At 39.8% G+C, this 21,330-nt stretch overlaps 1 protein-coding gene across 7 annotated transcripts in view; it reads left to right on the top strand.

Annotated features, from left to right (window-relative positions):
• The window catches only part of MYO1D (myosin ID), a 386,481-nt gene that overhangs the window by 199,808 nt on the left and 165,343 nt on the right, over positions 1-21,330 (top strand). For all 7 annotated transcript variants that reach the window (XM_032162950.2, XM_058445327.1, XM_058445325.1 and 4 more), the window contains exon 17: positions 19,260-19,483. In XM_032162950.2, coding sequence (XP_032018841.1) covers positions 19,260-19,483 — 224 coding nt within the window. The remainder of the gene's footprint in view (positions 1-19,259; positions 19,484-21,330) is intronic.

The raw sequence follows: 21,330 nt of genomic DNA, 5'->3' as shown, positions 1-21,330 counted from the left end.
GCTAGGTACTCTTTGGAAATGCAGGAATAAATACAATGAAAATAGTCCTTGACCTCATGGATTACACATTCTAGTCAGACAAAACACGAGTGAACACATAATTACAAATTGTGTAACAGTCATGAAGGAAAGAAAATGCTGAGTGGGGCAAGCATTCAGAGGACAAGGGAAATGTATTTTTGAGAGGACGGTCAGGGAAGACCTCTCTGAGGAGGTGCTATTAAGCTGGGACCTATAGAATATGAAGGATTTGACCCTAGGAAAAGTTCAAAGAGGGAGAATTCAAGCCAGGAAATACATAAATAAGAGGCTGTGAGAAAGAGCTTGAACATTTGAAAGACCTTTTAAGCAGTTTCACCATAGTGTCTGTCTTCTGTCACTTTTTGATGCTATTGCACATCCATTTCTTCAAGGTTCAGTGCAGCAGGGTTTATGTCTATGCTGGAGTTTAGGTTTTGGTTTTCTGGAAGGACACCTGGAGGGCGGCTATAGAGGAGTTCCATGAAATATTGATCATAAGCCAGTTGAGATGAATGAAAAAAGACAAAAAAGGGCAGATTTTGATGATCCTAAAATATTTCCATGGTTCACATACAGAAATAACTGTTTATAGACAGCCTAATGCTTGTGTTCATTTGAAAAGCAGTCTGATTTGTTTTCTGAAATCAAGACATGCATTTCTGACTTTGAATGAAACCACTCATTTATTATGACATATATTAAAAACTATACTATATACCCTTTTCATCATACTTTATGCCTTTTGCAATCAAGTAATTTATTTATATGTCTGTGTGCATATAAATATATATATATTTATCTATCTATATATCCCCTGATGACTTCCCAGTGACTTTTTACACCTCTATTTCAGAAGAGATATATAAAGATTTCAAATATTAACCCTTCTTAATGCCTGACCAGGTGCTGACCTAGATTCACACCACTCACATGGAACATTTCTCCTGCCATCTTCATCATCCGTAGCCAAAAACTTGTTTGTATTTCAAAGAATCCAGAGCTTTAGTGGGCATTTCACACATTTTTAATTATGGATAATCTACTGGAATAGGCAGAATCTGCTGCCATTCATGGAGTGATTATAAAATAAAGGCTCTCTGCTCATTAGGATTCAATTCCCCTAATGTTTTAACAAAAACATAAATTAATTGTATGGGCATGTAATTGATTTTAAAGTAGGGAAGGCCTTTCTAACTATAGCAGCAGTAAAAGAATTCACAAAGGCAAAGTTTGCTAGATATTCCTGTGTAAAAATTTAAAACTTCTGGCCGGGCATGGTGGCTCACACCTGTAATCCCAGCACTTTGGGAGGCCAAGGCGGGCAGTTCACGAGGTCAGGAGATCAAGACCATCCTGGCTAACACAGTAAAACCCCATCTCTACTAAAAATACAAAAAATTAGCTGGGCGTGGCGGTGGGTACCTGTAGTCCTAGTGACTCGGGAGGCTGAGGCAGGAGAATGGCATGAACCTGGGAGGTGGAGCTTGCAGTGAGCCAAGATCGCGCCACTGCACTCCAGTCTGGGCGACAGAGCGAGACTCCATCTCAAAAAAAAAAAAAAAAAATTCTGTTTTTCAAAAAACATCATTGAATCACAATATGTTTAGTTGCAAATACAGAAAATGCAATTCCAACTGGCATAGAGAGTAACATTTATTTCACAGAACATGAAACCTCTCTATTCAGCCTTCTCTTGGGTCGTCTTCCTTCTAAGTCTGGCTCCCCCTTGTGGTTGTGAGGTGGCGGCTAACAATTTCAGCCGCCACAAGTTCTAGGTTCAGGGAGAGTCACCTCTAGACGTCCTTGGACATTCTCTCAGACAGGAGAGAATGTTTTTCTTTGAAACACCTAGCAAAATTCCTCCTGTTTCATTGACCTGAACCAGTAACCATGGCCAGGAAATGATAAAAGGCAAAATGCTAAGAAATCTTTGTAAATGTAATAAAAAGTTTATTTTCATACACAAAAAGCCCTTACAGATCATTATGTAAAGTAATGAACATGTTATGGACAAAAAAAAAAATAGAGAAACAATTCACAAAAAAATCTAAATAGCTAATGAATTTTTAAAAGTTGAATAACCCTAATTAAAGCAGTTTAATCAGAGCTACATTATCCCATCAATTTATTTAATTCTTTTAAACTATTTATATGGTAGATTTTGGAAATGAGGGCTTTAATGTGTGGCAGCTGAAAATACAAAGGGATCACAACAGCAATTCTGTTTTGAGAACTTTGCCATGAATCATTCATGTGCTTGAATTTATGTACAAGGATACTACTAAAATGTTTACTGTATTTATAACTGCAAAAAAAAGAGAAAACATCAGAAATATCTCACAATAGGATATTGGTTAACTGAATTTCATATTTGAGTACTGCAAGGATGCTTAGAATCACATCATAGGAGGATATTTGATCACATGGGAAAATATTTCTGATATATCAAGTAAAACGCATTGCAAGGCATTCTGTGATTCTGTACAGTTTTGTATAAAAATGTACACAGGCATAAAAGAAAAATGAGTACATTTGACTACATAAAACTTTTTTAAAAACAACCTCTGTATGGCAGTATACCATAAACAGTATCAAGAGATCATCAATATACTGAAAACAATCAAAACACCAATGACAAGAGGATGGTTCACTTAATTTATGAAGAACTCATACAAATTAATAAAATAGAAACCCAAAGAAAATGGATAAAAGATAGAAGTACACAGTTCACCAAAAGAATTACAAATTACTAAGAAGATATAAATTTATTTTTAAAATAATAGATTCAACAGTAATAGATGTTGATTGAAAAATTAATCATATTCCTGTTGACATTTATTTAAAATGTGTTCTGACTTGATATTATATAACTAAGAAACCTCAATTTTCAAATACTGTGTTATAAAACATTTAGGAAGAAATAGATGAGGTAATACAAGCACAAGATTATGTTTCTGGTAGGTATGATACTTTATCAGTGATAGATAGTTACAGTTATATGTACAAGTTGAACGTAACATGATTAATTAATTATGAAGACCATATAAAACTTCAACATCACAGGAGTATATCCAGCATTCTACTTTATCTAGGTTTTTCTCTATAACAGCAACATTTATTTCTGTGTCACATTATTCCAACATGAGCTACTCATTACTGTGATCATTTCTGATACCCACTTATGATAAACCATGCACCCAAATAACACAGTTGTATTCCCTTAGCAATATATTTTTTCTTTTTGTAATTGAGTTATGACCAGTAACAGTCTTCATAGTTAATTGTGTTATGTTCAACTTGCATTATGTAAACTTGTACTGTTGAATAAGTACGTCCTTAATAAATGTACATTGTCTTATCCTGTCATTCCCCCTTCTATCAATTACAGTCTAAGAAAGGAAAATGAAAAAGAAGGAGTATGTTTGATGTTTACCCTAAGTAAATGGGAGCCTTTTCCAGATTATTCCCTTCCCCACAACATTCTAAAATCCCCTTGGAGGAAGCATCTTCGCCCAGTATCTCTGCTATAGTGAGCACTGGAAACTGATGTATTTTGGGATGCAGGGCTGCATTGAAGAGCACTGGTCAATGCCTACAACAAGAGCCAGGCTCCTAGCAAAAACCGGAAACATGGATTGTGTTTCTCTGTAGACGCAGAGTTCATAGGGCTGAAAAATGAGTGTTTCCCAAAACCAAGCATTTGCCAGCAAGAAAATATTATATATGACTTAAAGAAGCTTATGTCAAATATATTTTCTGCTTTTTATGGTGAATTATTAGTAAGAGAAACATATAGCAGCACAGTACAAACAAATGTCAAGAATAAGTACTTTAAAAAAAACCTATTCTTAATGTATGTCAAGTGTCTAGGACAAGGCATGGCACATACCAGTGAAACGATGTGTTCTCTCCCTTCTCAAATATAGTGTTTATCAGTTCCATGTGCACTTTGGATCAGAAAAAAACTTTGAAATAACATTTTAAAATGTTTACTCATTATCAGTAGCTGTTATGATAGAATGCTGGTATATACTCTTATGAATCATCTAATGTTGCATCCTCAGTGTGCAGGTGAAGAACCCAAAGCCTATAGAGTTTGAATTGCCTGATTCCCCAGTAGTTGGTGGGAAATGCTTGCCTCTTCCTCCAAAGTAGGGCTGTTTCCACTCCACCCCCACACAGTGCCAGTCAAGGAGCTGTCCGTCAGAGAGCTCCTTAGTGAGGCATTGAAACAGCCTCACTCTGGAGCTCAGGAATTCAAGCTTCATACATGGAGGTTGGCATTGTTGTGGCATTTGATCAGATCTTACTTTTAAGGAATTAGTCATAGTTGTTTCCCAGTTATCTCATAGGCATATTTGCTTCTTCCTAGAATATCATAGATGTTTCCCATTCTAATCATTGCAGTAATATACATCAAGAAAAACTGGAAGGGAAAATAATCCAAACACCAGTATTTTGTAAAGATACAAAAATATTTTCAATTTAATACATTGACACAAAACTGATACTTGGATGGAAATCCAGTTACCCCAAAACAATTAAGAACTATTGATGAGCATTTAATGTGTCATTGGGCCTATATGCAAAAGATTATCTGGAAACTGGAAACAATTATCCAGTTTTGCTAAGAGATAGGGTCTCACTATATCACCCAGGCTAGTAACTCTTGGCCTCAAGCAATCTTCCCACCTCAGCCTCTCAAGTAGCTGGGAACACAGGCACGAGCCTCCATGCCCAGCTCTTCAAATTTTAAGTATTACATTTTTCCAAAGCCTTGTTCATCATTAATACTTTTTAGTTATCCTTTGTTTATGAGCACAAAGTTGACTTAGCTCAGCTATCAATTTCCATTTTATTTTATTGCCAAAATTTTAAATCATATGTTTTCTTCCTTCAAAACTGTTTCCCCAAACTGTGATTTCATTCTCTTATTAAAAAATGTAGCATGTTGGCGGGGCACAGTGGCTCATGCCTGTAATCCTAGCACTTTGGGAGGCCAAGGCGGGCGGATTCCTTGAGCTCAAGAGTTCAGGACCAGCCTGGACAACATGGTGAAACCCCGTTTCTACTAAAATACAAAAAATTAGCCAGGTGTGGTAGCACGTGCTTGTAATCCCAATTACTCAGGAGGCTGAGGCACAAGAATCACTTGAACCTGGATGTGGAGGTTGCAATGAGCCAAGATACTGCACTCCAGCCTGGGCGACAGAGCAAGTCTCTGTCTCAAAAAAAAAAAAAAAAAGTAGCATGTTTGTGTAATTCTTTACAATGGTCAACCAGAAGTTAATGAAGAAAGCCTTGACTAACCAATAAAGAGATTTTTTTTTTCTTTAAAGTATGGTTGCAGCTAAAAGTTTTGCAATATGTATATAGTTTGGCAACAAACCATGCTCTCTGCCTTTTACTAAGTGCAACAGCTGCAGTGTACAAAACCCACTTCCTCTCAGTGGCCACATCTCTGCCCTTTATTATTATTGGAATACTATAAACCTACTCCTATTAACAATCAGCACAGTGAAAACTGTGTTGATGCCATTAGAGATCACACTCAATTCAGCACTTTATGATTGGCTATAATCCAAGCACTTTGGGATGCTGAGGCAGGTGGATCACCTGAGGTCAGGAGTTGGAGACCTGCCTGGCCAACATGGCAAAACCCCATTTCTACTAAAAATACTAAAATTAGCTGGGTGTGGTGGTGCATGCCTATAATCCCAGCTACTCAAGAGGCTGAGGCAGGAGAATCTCTTGAACCCAGGAGGTGGAGGTGGCAGTGAGCTGAGATCACACCACTGCACTCCAGCCGGGGTGACAGAGCAAGACTCCATCTCAAAAAAACAAACAAACAAAAAAAAGCCTTTATGATTGGGAATTATCTACATGTATATGAAGAATGTAGTAGTGTAGTAAGTTGGATTATGTTTGAAACCAAGCTTCCTGTTAATTATTACAGCAAGTCCAAGTCTCTCAGAGGGAAAATTAAATAATAGGCATTATTGCTTTATATACCATTAGACTGCTTTAAGTGTGATACATTTAGGAGATGGCATGATCAATTCTTGGAGCCAGACAGAGCTAAGATACAGTTTTATCATTTACTGTGTTATCCAAAGTATATCACTCTCTTTGAACCTTAACTTCCTCCTTTGTAAAATGCTAAAAACATCTGCCTATTGGGACTATTGGAATAGCATGTGTCCCCTAGCACAGAGCCCAACACATGACTGGCACTCACTCCCTTCCCTGCCTCCAATCTGCCAAATACCACACCATGTTTGTTCTGTAATTTTTGTTTCCTTATGCAGGGCCAGGACTCAAATGTAAAATTTAAGGTGGTACCAAAAATGTGGTCAGGATAGATAATATGTTCATGCAATATTTTTAAAAATCCAAAATTAATGGAACAAATCTGTGGTGAACAAAAGATCAAAATTTTAAATAAAGACGGGATCCATATTATTGAACTTTTTCCTTTTGTCTCAGGCTCCAATATGGCCTGACATGGCACAGCCTTTATATATAACTCAGTGTAGGTTAACATATGAATTAACTTAGGATCCTTTAAACATGTTTCCAGTTTTTAAAATTAGCATAGACTAATTTACATACTCATAAAATTGCCATCATTTTCAATTTTTATATATACTCACCAATATTCAGAAAGCACAAGTACAACAAACTCCTTAGAAGAAAATTTAAATTTTTAAAAAAGGTGTAATGATCACTCTTGCTTATGTAAAATTGTTAAAAATACATTGTGCAGTTGTTCTTCACTATCCCTTAAAGATACCTGTTGTTTTATTTTGAAATAATTTTAGATTTACAGAAAAGTTACAAGAATAACATAAAGAATTCTTATGCCTTTCACCCCAGTGCCCAAATGTTAAAATTTTAACTATATTTGCTTTATCATATTGACACAGGATTTTTCTTGGCCCCTTTGCTGGACTCGCAGCCTGGGCACCCCATCTACTTGGCCCACTGCATTCAGGCCCTGGCAGGAGGGAGCATGTGGGCAAGCGAGTATGGGATCTGGCCGGCCACTCCAAGCACCAACATAGAAGCAAGCTCCATGCAGGGCCCATGACCAAACCAGGCATATTACCCCCAGGGGAATGCAGTGATGCCCAGGCAGGGGTATGACCCCAGAGCCCCAAAGGGAGTGTTACAGTATGCTTATTAGCTCTTTTAGTTCTGCCATCTGCAGCCCAACAAACGGTGATGTGTTAGCAGCTCTGTCAGCCTTTTGTCCCACTCTGGCCTGCAGCTCCGGGACAGGCGTGGCCCTGGGCCAGCTCAGGACCACCGCTGCTTCTCTTGTGTGGGGTGGCTGCTCTCCATTGACACAGCCAGAGGGTCAGTGTTACAGCCTTCTGAATATCTGCATTCAGTGGGCCCTGAGCTCTTGTCCTGCGTCCAAGAAGAATGAGGTCATGCTGACAATTGAAGGGTGGTAAAGGCGGAAAATTTTATTGAGCAACAGAACAGCTCTCAGCAGAGAGGGGACAGAAGGGTCAGATCGTCTCTCCAGTGTGGCTGAGTCTGGGGCTTTTATAGGCACAGGATAAGGGAGTGCATGCTAATTGGTTTGTGAGTATGCAAAAATGGTTAAAACAAAGGCACCAGTCGAAAGTGGACACAGTGTAAAAACAGGGAAGGGTATATGTAAAATAGGTGAAAGGTGGGGATCAATCAAAGGAAAGCACACCAAATGGGAAGACAGGTTCTCAATCTCATCCATGGATGTGACTTGTAGCTTGGCCTTCAGGCTTTAAACTGTTTTTGGCTTGAAGGTGGGGTCGCACCAGGGACCCACCTATGTCTGCCTAGGATTTCTCTGTCTCCTGCCTCTATCAATGCTTGTTCTTTGGTTCTCTCTCTCTCAATCTGTATATGTGTATATCTGTGTGTATAGATCTATTTGTGTGTATATATACAATTGGTTTTGGAACTATTTGAGAGTAATTTGCAGATGTAATACCCTTTACCCCTAAATATTTCATGTATATTTTCTTTTTTTTGAGACGGAGTCTCGCTCTGTCACCCAGGCTGGAGTGCAGTGGCGCGATCTCGGCTCACTGCAAGCTCCGCCTCCCAGGTTCATGCCACTCTTCTGCCTCAGCCTCTGGAGTAGCTGGGACTACAGGCGCCCGCCACCGCGCCCGGTTAATTTTTTGTATTTTTAGTAGAGACGGGGTTTCACCGTGGTCTCGATCTCCTGACCTTGTGATCCACCCACCTTGGCCTCCCAAAGTGCTGGGATTACAGGCGTGAGCCACCGCGCCTGGCCTTCATGTATATTTTCTAAAAACAAGAGCATTCTCTTCTGTAACTATAGTATAATTATCAAAATCAGAAAATTCACATTGATACAATGCTGTTTTCTATGAGTTTACTCGGTTTAGGAAAATGTCTTTCAGCCGGGCACAGTGGCTCACACCTGTAATCACAGCACGTTGGGAGGCCAGTGAGGGCAGATCGCTTGAGGTCAGGAATTTGAAACCAGCCTGGCTTACATGGCAAAACCCCGTCTCTACTAAAAAAAAGACAAAACTTAGCCAGGCATGGTGGTGCACACCTGTAATCCCAGGCTACTCAGGAGACTGAGACAAGAGAATCGCTAAAACCAGGAAATGGAGATTGCAGTGAGCCAAGATCACACTACCGCAACTCTAGCCTGGGTGATAGAGTGAGACTCCATCTGAAAAAAAAGAAAAAGAAAATGTCTTTCCTGACAAATGTGTATGCCTCTTATTAGCTAAATAAAATGTGTATAAAATACCCCATTTCCTTTCTGCTTTGACTTTTAATTAAAGTAAGGTTTATACACAATAGCTTTTCATAGTCTAGGTTTTCTGGTATAATTACTCTTTATCTTATTTGAATAATTCTTTTATTTTGTTTGATTTCATTGCTTCCCAAAAGGATAGAACCTGGTTCTTTGGAAATTGCAGAGCAGGAAAACACTTCTTCTACCTGCTTAGATTCAGTGCCTGGAGCCTGCAAATTTAACTCACAAAAGGCAGATTAACTGGAGAAAAGGCATACAATTTTTACTGATGTAAGGATTTTGTATGCACAGGAACTTCACAGAAAAGAAGTGAAAAACCTAAAGAAGTGGTAGACTCAGGGTCTTATATACCATTTTAAAGAAAGGCAATAAAATGTGACTAGACATGAGATAGGGGATCTGGGATTCTAGGGCCAATAAATTGGGAGAAAGTGACTAGGAACTGCATGAAAGGAAGTAATGGAAGATAAAGGCTATTTTAGTAAGATCTATTTATGTAGACTCATCTTGATGTGAACTTTTCCTCTCTGGTGATGAGAGTGTTCTTGTCTTCCTAGTACAAGGAGAGGGCACTTTTCTCATGGGAAATATATCCTTTTCAGGCAGATAGGGGAAGGGCAGAGAGCTTTTCCTGCATCTACTATTTCTTAGTTGTCTTTAGCTCAAAATAATCCTTATGCCAAAGTGGCATAATTTTGGGTGGCATATCCTGATCCCCTTCAACATTCGTACTCTGTGTACAAAGAAATCTGTAGTCAATTATGGTTTTTTTCAATTCTGTTAAAGTAGATTTATATAGAAATTCTCAGAGCTTCGGCCTGGCGCGGTGGCTCACACCTGTAATCCCAGCACTTTGGGAGGCCAAAGCGGGTGGGTCATGAGGTCAGGAGATCGAGACCATCCTGGCTAACACGGTAAAACTGCATCTCTACCAAAAAATACAAAAAATGAGCCAAGTGTGGTGGTGGGCACCTATAGTCCCAGCTACTCAGGAGGCTGAGGCAGGAGAATGGCATGAACCTGGGAGGCGGAGCTTGCAGTGAGCCGAGATCACGCCACTGCACTCCAGCCTGGGCGACAGAGCGAGACTCCATCTCAAAGAAAAAAAGAAAAAGAAATTCTCAGAGCTTCTAATACGCTAATGTACACCATGAATCTCCATAAAGGGACTTGCAGTATGCAGCTTTTCCAAACTTATTGAAACTGGAACCCTTTTTTCAGGGAGCATTCCAAAAGCCCTGTGTTCCAGAATGTATTTTTAGAACTCTGTGGAATCAATGTTAGGGTATACCTTTGGCTGGATCTTTCAAATATCAGCTATTTTGGCAATCTAGAGAACTAGTCAAAATTGAGAGTATTTGCAAACCACTGAAGCAAATGTATACTGTGTTATTATTTTGATGGAGTACTGTGTGTTTTGAATGCTAGGCATTTGTCACACAAGGTCAAAGCCTGACCTGTACTCTTTACCAGGTGGTAAGCCACCTCGCTATCAGACAGAGGTAGACTTGGGGTTGGTAGAGGCTGTAGGAGTCTCCTGAAAAAGCTGAAACATTGCCAGACACCACTTTGGATCTGCTCAGATGCTCAAACACTTGACCCAAACTCTGTAATTCTACATCAAAATGCAGTTTAAAGATAGTCTTGAGAGATTTTGAAGATGAATTACCAAGTTTTTCCCTCCTCTTTTAAGAAAACAAAACCAAACAAAAGAAAGCAGTCACTTTCCTACAGCTCCACAGAGTGTTCACAAGATTGAATCCTGGAAAATCTGTCAGAATTACTTAACCTATTATCTGGAGTAATTTTATTTTCATTTGTCTACAAAATAATTGCAACTTGGGTTTCAATAGTGTTGATGTTGGGCTGTTCTTCTGATAGTAATTGACCAAAAGGTTCAATTACTTCTTGAAGTTACAGTTATAAGGAGGCTGTCAGATGATGTCATCATCATAGTGAAGAAATCATTAATAGGCATCAATTGTTGCACTAAAGAATTGCAAGGTTAATGAATCTGGACAAGGCCATATATATAAAATGGGCATGTCCTAAACGAAGGTTCATGGGTCAATTAACTCGGCAAGTTAGTCTCCCAGACCAAGGTAAGACAGCTCAGGGGTGGTCACTTCTAAATTACGTTCCACCAAGCACATACCAATACCACCACCTGCAATAGTTAAGTTCATCAGGGCAGCTTGTAATGATCAGACTCATGTACTTTTTGTGTGTGTGTGGCTCTTCATTTTAATGATTTTTACATTTGTTTATTGACTAAAGATTTGTTTATTGACTAAAGATTTTGTGTCTTAGATTTCTCCTATGTCTTCCAAAATATTATTAATTTATCTGTAAAACGAAGGAATTTTGTTTCAGGAATTATGCTAATAGCCTATAAATTATATTCACTGGATTATATTTTCTTCTTGTTACATATTAACCTGCTATTCTGGTAAAAACATGAGCACCAGCATTTTAAAAATAGCACATAAAGTCTTTATTCATTTTGTCCCTTATAGAAATGGAAGAGGAATAATTCAGAAAGATTTTTCTGTCTCTGAGTCTTCCTTTAAAATAGCTCTTAGAAAGAGCCACACCCTTCATCAGTCAATCATGAAATATCCCAAATTGAATGTGACTGTCATATTCTAAATTTGATGGAATGTGTCCATACCAAATTTTGTATATTTATAATTTGCTCAGAGTTCATTCAACCAGAGTTCATTATTTACATAAATAAACCCTCCTCTACCACAACTTTTTAACAACCGTAAGGTGTCAGAACTCTGCCCAAATAACTATATGGGTTATGTAAACTCATCTCAATGTGGACTCTCGAAGTTCCCCATTATGTAGACTCATCTCGATGTGGACATCTCGAAGATCCCCATATGGGGAACTTAAATATAGAAGTGGAGGAAAGATGCTTCTAAAAATTGTCCTTAGGCATGGAGGACCTGAGAAGCTGGGAGCTGAAATGTTGAATGATTCTGTTTGTGGAAACCAAGAGAATGTCTAATTCAGAGCACTAGGGAGCTGTGAAGCAGTGATTTATATTGACAACAAGACAGAAAGAGCCCCCAATGCCCATAATGACTAGAATTTTGAAAAACAAAACAAAACAAAACATGGGGAACTAGGAGAAAAAAGGAAAGCTGACCTGTGTTTGATTCTGAGACGAAACGGAAGATACATAATTGTCCTACTTCTTAATAGAGTGTAACCTAGAATCCTACTTTTTTTTGCAAAGTTTAATGACTGTTAGATGTTGCTTTGAAACATCTGACCGCTAAAGAAGTATGCACCAGAAGAAAAAATGGTAGAATTAAGATGGCATTATGAAACATCTGGTTAAACATGAAAGTTGTGTTTATATCCACTCTCTTAACATCTCGAAAAGAGCAGAAAAGGAATAAAAATTGGATACACCTACGAAGACAAATAGTACCATAGTGGAAACAACAGAAGACAAGAGATGTCAGCATAAGTTTAGAAGTAAGTAAATGAGTGGTTACTCCCAGGCAAGTGCCTGCAGAGAACAAGGCAAGCAGCCTCGTTCTGACCGTAGCGCTGTAGAAAGATTCTAGACTGGGAAGGACTGGGTGCCTCTGTAGGTAGGGATGAGGGGTGGCCCTGACAGAGGAGGTTGGTTAAAATCTATGTAAAGAGGAATTAGACACTAGGTCTCTCCCCAGACCTCACAAAGCTAAGGGACTACCTCAGCCTCATTCTGATAGATGGCAAGAAGTTTCCTGTCTGAATAAATTGAACAGGATTTAGAGAAGTTCTGAACTTAGGGACACCGGGCTTAGTGGAGGAGAGGGGTCAGGTACCATACTGAGACCAAGGATATTAAATGAAAGTATAGACACTGAGGAGTAAGATTTCCCCCACCACCCACCCCAGACCCCTTCACTCTGAGGATTCTGGCAGGAAAGAGAAAACACTTCATGATCCTGACATTCTGGGGTTCCCCACAGATGGCTACTCCCAACCTAATCACCCTGTAGTGAAGTTCCCCATCCATGAAGCACTTATACAGAGCTTCCAAGGGCTGTTCACCTTTCAGTGAGAGTGGAGGGCCAACAATCCCTATACATTTGAGGAAGGCCTTGGGCAAGGCCAAGACTAAGACAAATAGGAAAACTGGAGATTTAGAGGTAACAGGTGCAATACAAGGAACAGTGCAAAAAAATAAAACCATAAGTTATATACTCAGAGGTGGGATGAGATGTGGCATTCATAAAGTAAGAGCAACATGCTTTTAAAAGAAATATTACAAGAGCAAGGATGAGCTCTTGAAGATGGAAAACGTGACAGCCAAAGTGAAAGATTCAATATCAGGCTTGGAAGATGAAGCAGAATACATTCATTCATTCAGCAAATATTATTAACTAGGTCCTTGGCATTGTTCCAGCCAGTGGAAATACATCAGTGAGCAAAACAGACAAAGATCCCCAGCCTAGTAGCCCTTAAATTCTAGTGGGAGAGAGCATAAACAGCACCATAATGTGTAAGTTACATGATATGTTGGAAGGGATTGAGTGCTGGGGGAAAAAGAAAAAGCAGAGCATGGTAAGGAGAATTAAGAGTGCTGGGCGGGCCGGGGGGTGGGGAGGTGGAGACAGGTTGAACTTTTAAATAAGAACGGCAGAGCTGGCCTCCCTTGAGAAGGTGACAACTGAGCAAAGATGCAGAGAGTGAGGAAGTCAGCCATCTGATGGCGAGGAGCAGATTATTCCAGGCAGAGGGAGCAACTAGCACAAAAGCCCTGAGACAAGAGGGTGCCTGGCCTGTGTAGGGTCCAGCAGGGAGGCCAGTGTGGCGGGAGCGAGCAGGGGAGAGGACAGCGGGAGATGAGGTGGGGAAGAGACAGTACCAGACCACATAGGGCCATGAACGCTGTAAGAAGGACTTTGGCTTTTCTGCTCAGGGAAATAGAGAGCCACTGCAGAGTTTGAGCAGAGAAGTGACATGATCTGACTTTGGTCTTAAAAGGATCACTCTGGCTGCTGTGTTGAGAATTGGCACCTCAGTTGCAAGGATGCGTGCAACGCCATGCCAGCATTCTCTGTTTGTACCTGAGTTGTTCCCTGTCAGCAGGCCTCTCTTCTTTGCTGCTGTCCTCTTTTCTGAGAAATGGTCCCTCGCTTGTTCCTCTGGCAGTATGCTCTCTACCCGATATCCTCTGCTGACTTCACCTTGCAGGTCCCAGCGTGTGTCCTTCGGCTCCCGCTCCTCTGGCCTCATATCCTAAAGCACATAACGTCTGGCTGGTTCTACTTTTGTGTTAATATTGTTTGAAGCAGGGCCCCTTTCGGCTCCCTTGTTGTTTGTTGAACCTCTCAGGCATATGCAAATAAGTATTAAGCACTTGTTTTTTAATATAACATTTAATTTTCTGCTTTCTGAGGCTTTGTCATCAGGCACAGTCCTTTACAAACGTAAGCTTTGTATGACTCTCAACAAACTCAACAGTTTAAGCTGCTTTAAACAAAGAGAGAAAACAGGAAAATCTGTCTTATACCTTAAATTCCAAACCTGCAGACCCCTGGTGGGAAAACCAACCAACAACCCTCCTGCCACACATACGCACAAACTTTTATGGAAACATATCTATTTAAACCAAATATGCTTAGATTATAAGGGAAAATGCACGAATCATTTTTCCTGTAAAACCATTTTCCTCTGTAGTTTTCAATGCTTGTCCTTTGTTGTTAAAAAATAGAGCCTAAGGAACTTCTCATAAAGTTGGTGATATAACTGCAGGTTCACCAAATTTCCTTCCCACAGAATTGTGTAAGATTAACAAATACCAAATGTAAAAATAACAAAGAACATGCCATCGCCCCTGAAACCAAGAAAAGATTCCAACTCCATACCATCAACTTTGAGAAGTGTCATCCAAAAAAAGAAAGCTTGGGCCACATTGAAAGAAGATACTTTTAAAAAATCGATATATTCTTCAAAGAGAAGAATGGAGCATGGAGAAGTACAAGGAGGAAATTCTGAAAAGCCGTACTACTTTTGAAGGTGCTACATTCAGTATAAAGGTGTACCAGAGGGAGGGCTTAGAATACCCCACACCTTCATCGGGGACCCTTTCTTTCATCAAGAAGACTTCTTTCACAAGCAAGAAGAGTAGGCAAGGTTTGCCATCTTTCCTGCCTCTGATATATCAATAAGTGGGTGTAAAATGAGGAAAGCATCTGCAAGCAGTGATTATTACAGCCGAACCAAGGAAAAGCTCCACTAGACATGAAAAAGGAACACTTGGCCCCATAACAAGCCAAAAGCCTACGATACAACCCAGATTTGGTGAAGCAAACCTCTGATGCATTTATTCCATAGAATGAAGTAAAGACCCCAATGGCAGTTACTTAAAGCCCCTGCACGCTCTCCTCTCCCCTTAGGCAACTGAATGACTGGATAAGGTGTATAAACCATGGACACCAGTCCATATTATAGGTGGAAGAATAAAACAGTATCAAATCAGGCACTGTTTGGGGGCAAATGGCAGACTGAGAAAGAATGGCTTATATTTACTAAACAGTTTTCAGGTCACACTGACAAGTGATGGAGGCAAAAAATCTGCACATACAAAAAAAGAAGGTAGCACAATCGCCAGGCGTGGTGGCTCACACCTGTAATCCCAGCACTTTGGGAGGCCAAGGCGAGTGGATCACGAGGTCAGGAGATCGAGACCATCCTGGCTAACACAGTGAAACCCCATCTCTACTAAAAATACAAAAAGTTAGCCAGGCGTGGTGGCAGGCGCCTATAGTCCCAGCTACTTGGGAGGCTGAGGCAGGAGAATGGCATGAACCCAGGAGGCAGAGCTTGCAGTGAGCAGAGATCACGCCACTGCACTCTCGCCTGGGTGACAGAGCAAGACTCTGTCTCAAAAAAAAAAAAAAGAAAGTAGCACGACCCACTAAAGGTAAATAAAGAATAGACTTTCAAATAGTCATAACAGCCTATGCTTATTGAACACTGACTACTCACCAGGCACTATTTTAAGTGTTATGTATGTATTAACTCCATTAATCCTCATAACACTACAAGGTAAGCACCATTATTATCCCCATTTTACAGCTAAGAAAACAAAGGCACAGAAGGAAGCTTGCCCAAGTTTACACAGCTCTTTTTTTTTCTTTTGAGACAGAGTCTCACTCTGTCGCCCAGGCTGCAATGCAATGGTGCGATCTCAGCTCACTGCAACCTCCCCTTCCCAGGTTCAGGCGATTCTCCTGCCTCAGCCTCCCGAGTAGCTGGGATTACAGATGCACACCACCACACCTGGCTAATTTTTTGTATTTTTAGTAGAGACAGGGTTTCACCATGTTGGCCAAGCTGATCTGGAACTCCTGACCTTGTGATCCGCCCACCTCGGCCTCCCAAAGTGCTGAGATTACAGGCGTGAGCCACTGTGCCCCGCCTGCGCAGCTCTTAAGAGTAGGACCAGGATTTGAAAACATGCAGTCTGAGTCCAGAGCTTGTTCTCAGCTACTCTGCTTTTATAACTCAAGAAACAGACAACATTTTAGGCAACTGCTTTTTACTTTCAAGGAAATTTAAGAGAATAGAAATGTATTGGCCGCACACCTTTTCTTGAAAGCTACTGGGCGTGGGGCGGTGGGGGAGAGCTCGGATCCATTGTGGAAGAGTAGTTTAAAAAGCTCCAGGATAGGGAACTGTTCAGTGGATACAGGTAATATCAAAGAAGAAGATTCAGTTAATGTGCTCGATGAGTAAAAAAATTACTGCTAATCATTTGATGGGTCTGTAAGAGCATTTGGCAAAAATTAGCGGTAAGTTTATAGTAAATAAAGCAAAATTTAAAAACAAGGCAGTTACTAATGATAGGTAAAAACAAATACACACAATAAAGAAAGAACATTCATACTTCTTAGCACAGCAATGAACCAAATATATGTGTAATATATAATACAATGCAATATAACATATACGTATCATATGTAAGTTATTCAATATATAATAGAGTTAATATAGGTAATGTAAACATACTTTAACTATCATTGGGAAGATAGACGAGAAGAAAGAATGATGGTGGGAGAGCTAAATCTCCATCTTGCGTGATTTGGATAGTGTCTAAAAGGATGAACCAAGAAATCATAATATATGTGGTTTTTTTGGGGGGGGGTTGGGGGGGAGGGGACAGGGTCTCACTTCCGTTGCCCAGGCTGGAGTACAGTGGTGCAATCTTGGCTCACTATAGCCTCAACTTCCTGAACTCAGGCAATCCTCCCACCTAAGCCTCCTGAGTAGCAGGGACTACAGGTGCGCACCACCACACCTGGCTAATTTTTCTGTATTTTTAGTGGAGACAGGGTTTCGCCATGTTGCCCAGGCTGGTTTCGAACTCCTAGGCTCAAGTGATCCTCTCACCTCAACCTCCTAAAGGGCTAGGATTACAGGCATGAGCCACCACACCTAGCCATATTATTTATAAATATGACAGTAAATATGGAAGAAGCATCTAAAATAGTTTGTGTTGATTGAGACTGGAGGTAGGGAGGTGGGTTTAGAAGGGTGAAGAGAAGGGCTACTGTGTTTTTTTTTTTTATATGCATTTTTGTGCTATTTGATTTTTTCAACTATTAAAAACCTAAATAAGCCAACACAGATGAAATTATAAAGGTTGTTAAAAAAAGACCCCCTTTATAAAGTAGGTTTCTTGTAAAAGAAATAAATTACCGCTTAAAAAGTACGTACTTATAAAATGTTTTTTTCAATTTGCTAAAGAATCTAACCAAAAACATTCTAATAGGAAGCTCTATAAAACACTTCTTGAAAATTAAAGATTGATACTCTTTATAGATGTGGCTCCAAGGAGTCTTAAATTCCTCCCAATAAAAAAAAAAGGCAACAAACAGTAGGAAACTTAAAAATGTGTTTTGTCTAAGAAATTAAATCACATACTTTCACCCTGTAATTGTATTTTTTTGGTTTTTCAAGATACTAAAGAAGGGAGCTTTATTTTTGCACTTGGGTGGAGGCGTAACAAAGCCATCTGTACAGTGGATTTGGCTACAAGGAAGGGAGCCATTTTGACTAAAAAGGGCTGCTGTACTGACGCCACATGAGATGACGAGTTAGTTTTTATTGCCTCATTGTCTTTAAACATTCTATTTATATGTGAACTCTAGATTACCATCACAAATTGCCCATGTGTCATGTTTCCCTTAAATATTATGGTTTTTCTTGACCCATTGGTGTCCCTTGATGATCTTCTTGCACGTAGTGTGCAAACAAATCTGTATTGTGCAGCAGGCTGAAAAGGGAGAGCACTGCAAGCACATGGTGTACTTTAGGAGTCCGCATGAGGACAAACCTAAAACAACTGAGTCAAATGAGGCATTGCACAAGTTTTGCTTAGAGGAATTGGTGGGCACAGATGGGGATTTTTAAGAAGAAATAAAAGAAACCTGAGGGAGTCTGCAGAACCCATACTGTGAGCTTTGAACTAGAGGTTGAAAATCTTGGCTCTGAAAGGCCAGGGACTAGGGAGGGAAATAATACAATCAACCTAAGTAGCAGCAATAAATATACTGGGGCATGATGGCTATGTGTACAAGGAGTTCATCGAAGAAAGCAACTAGGGTTGTTTGGCATCTTAGAGACTGGTAGCAGAAAGGGAAAGAAAGGGGTTTACAATAAGTGGTGGTGGAGAGGATATACAGGGGAAGAGCCAGTGATTAATTGAAGATCGCACCAAATTTGTTTTTGCTTGAGAAGTTGAGAAATACGGGCACCTGACAAAGGATCCTGAAAAAAAATAAGTATCTCTGACTCTGCCATGCTTGAAGTTGGCATTGAGGCGTTTATATAGTGTCACTGATTTGTGAGCACTGAAAAACTTTTAACAAAGATTCACATGATATTAGTACGTAATCTGATTTACCCTTTCCCCATGAATCCTTGAGAGTTTACGTAGTGCCGCGGGAGAGGAGGTGCACAGGCTGTGTGTAAATCAGTTTGTGAATCCAAAGTGGCGTTACACCAGTGGCCAGCATGTATAATCTATGTAAAGTTAGGTTTCACAAGGAAACTATAGATGTTTATGGCATGATGTTCTGACTCATCTCGCTTCCCTTCAGCATTCCTAAAATATTTATCCAAAGATATTTGCATTTTGGCTTTCTTCTTTTCATGACAGTAAAGTTAAAACAGGACTCAACTTCAGGCTCAGCACACACTTCAGTGTAGAATGAGCAGCTAGACAGCTGAAACAAAATGACTGACGTGACTCCCCACGCCATCTGTTGGTGGCAGGTGGAACTGACATGCTTTGGCTCTGGCTGATTTTGTGCACACTTGCAAGTTGCCTGGTTGAGTTTGTAAGTAGAGGAGCTGCTATAATATCAAAGCCATCCACAACTTAGCCAGTCAACAATGTTTTCCTTTTTCTTTCTCTATTGTGAAGGTGTGGCGGGGCACCCTGGCCCGCATGCGGTACAAAAGAACCAAGGCAGCTCTGACCATAATCAGGTACTACCGGCGCTACAAAGTGAAGTCGTACATCCACGAGGTGGCCAGACGCTTCCATGGCGTCAAGACCATGCGAGACTACGGGAAGCACGTGAAGTGGCCAAGCCCTCCTAAAGTTCTTCGCCGTTTTGAGGAGGCCCTGCAGGCGATTTTCAATAGGTAAGAACGCGTTGCTGTGTGCTGCATCCATTTATGGTGAGACAGTTAATACTATGCAAAGTCACAAGTCTGAGACCCTGATATTGACGCAGCTATTTGCTGTTATGACATTTACCTTTACCTTATGTTTTCAGTTTTGTAGATTTGGCTTTCAAAGAGCGTCTGCTTACCCCTCAAAATAAAGGAACTGCCAATTTGTTTTTCCTGTAGCAGCTGACAGCAATGTGCCACAACCCCTGGACACAAGCCATAGTTAAGATAAGCTACTAGCATGCTGTTTCTACTTACTTTTAATAGCTAAAAATAAAACCACCACACATAACTCAAACTAGAAAATCCACTAATCCTTTCAAAGCAGTGGTTCTCAATTCTGCTGCACCTTAGAATAACGAGGAGTTTAGGAAATATGCCAGCACCCAGGTCCTACCACCAGAGAGTCCTGTTTAATGGCGCTGGAGTGGTGGGGCCCAGGCAGAGGTCCTTTTTTAAAGTTTCCCATGTGATTTCAAAGTGCAGCCAAAGGGGAAAATAACTGTTTTTAGAGCGAGCTGTCTTTTAAATAAATAAAAACCCAAGTAAAATTTGGTACCTTTCCAACTGGTCTTTATTTTTTTATAACCTGCCCTGGATCTGAGTGTATAGTTATTCCAAGTCCTTTCTCCTCGCTTTTTGAGCTTGTTTATTGCCAGTATACACCAGATGTATTTAGTTCTGTCTTAGATACAGCCATCTAGTCACATAAACTAAGCTACTTCTTCTCAAATATAGTCATTTTATCATGATACTCCATAAAGAACACTTTGAACTAATTGATATGCTGAATGTACAAGAACTAATGTATATTCTGTGCTAAATCAGATTTTATCTTCTTTAGATTTTGCTCTAAATATAATTGATGGAAGGTATCAAAAGATAAAGAAAAGTGCATGGAAGAAAACTCTTTAATATATATTTCATATGCTTTTTTAAAAAAATAATTGCTCATAAGAAGAAAAAATACAGAATTATTGAAAACAAAAGTACCTCAACCTTCAGTTCTCAGATATAGTACTATAAATAATTAGTTTTCAGTCTTGGCAGGCTTTTTACATAGTCACATATGATTTGGGCATTTTTTTCCTCTTTTTTACACAGGCAAGATTATATGTATGGCTATATGACTTTACTTAAAAATAAGTCTTGAAGATCTGTCCATGCCAATAAAGATCTGTGTAAGATTTTTAAGAGCTGCAGGAGATTGTTACTGATTTTGATTAGATTGCACTACAGCCTATACAGTCTTCTTTGTAGATTTTGAGGTTTTACTTGTGGTCTAGAATTGATTGATTTGTACAAAATTCAATGTACTCATTCAGCAAATACTTACTGAATGTCTGCTGTGTTGCAGGCACTGACCTAGGTTTCAGGGATATGGTGACAAACAAGAAAGATGTGAAAGACAGTCCCAGCCTTCCCAGGCCTTATAATCAATGGCATTTGAAAATAACAGGTCTGCTACATTTGTTCTTTATACGCACACATGTGTGCACACTCACACGCACACACACACTGAATCTTGCCAGTTGTGTCCATCTAGTCCAGGCGTCTGCAAACTTTTTCTGAAAGAGGCAGATATTAAGTATTTTAGGCTTTGTAGGCTACAGATGGTCTCTGTCACATGTTCTTCTTTGTTTTGGTTTTGGTAAACATGTAAAAATGTAAAAACTATTCTTAGCTTGTGGGCAGTACCAAGACAGACCATTGGCCAGATTTGGCACAGGCTATAGTTTGCCAACCCCTGATCTAGTCACTATCAGGAATTTTTTGATCTGTGGAATACAGAGATAGATGTATTAAAGAATTCTACT

This window comes from Hylobates moloch, unplaced genomic scaffold, assembly GCF_009828535.3.
Source record: "Hylobates moloch isolate HMO894 unplaced genomic scaffold, HMol_V3 SCAFFOLD_10, whole genome shotgun sequence".
Taxonomy (NCBI): Eukaryota; Metazoa; Chordata; class Mammalia; order Primates; family Hylobatidae; genus Hylobates; species Hylobates moloch.
The sequence above is the reverse complement of the archived record's forward strand: the minus strand, read 5'-3'. Positions and strand labels throughout refer to the sequence as shown.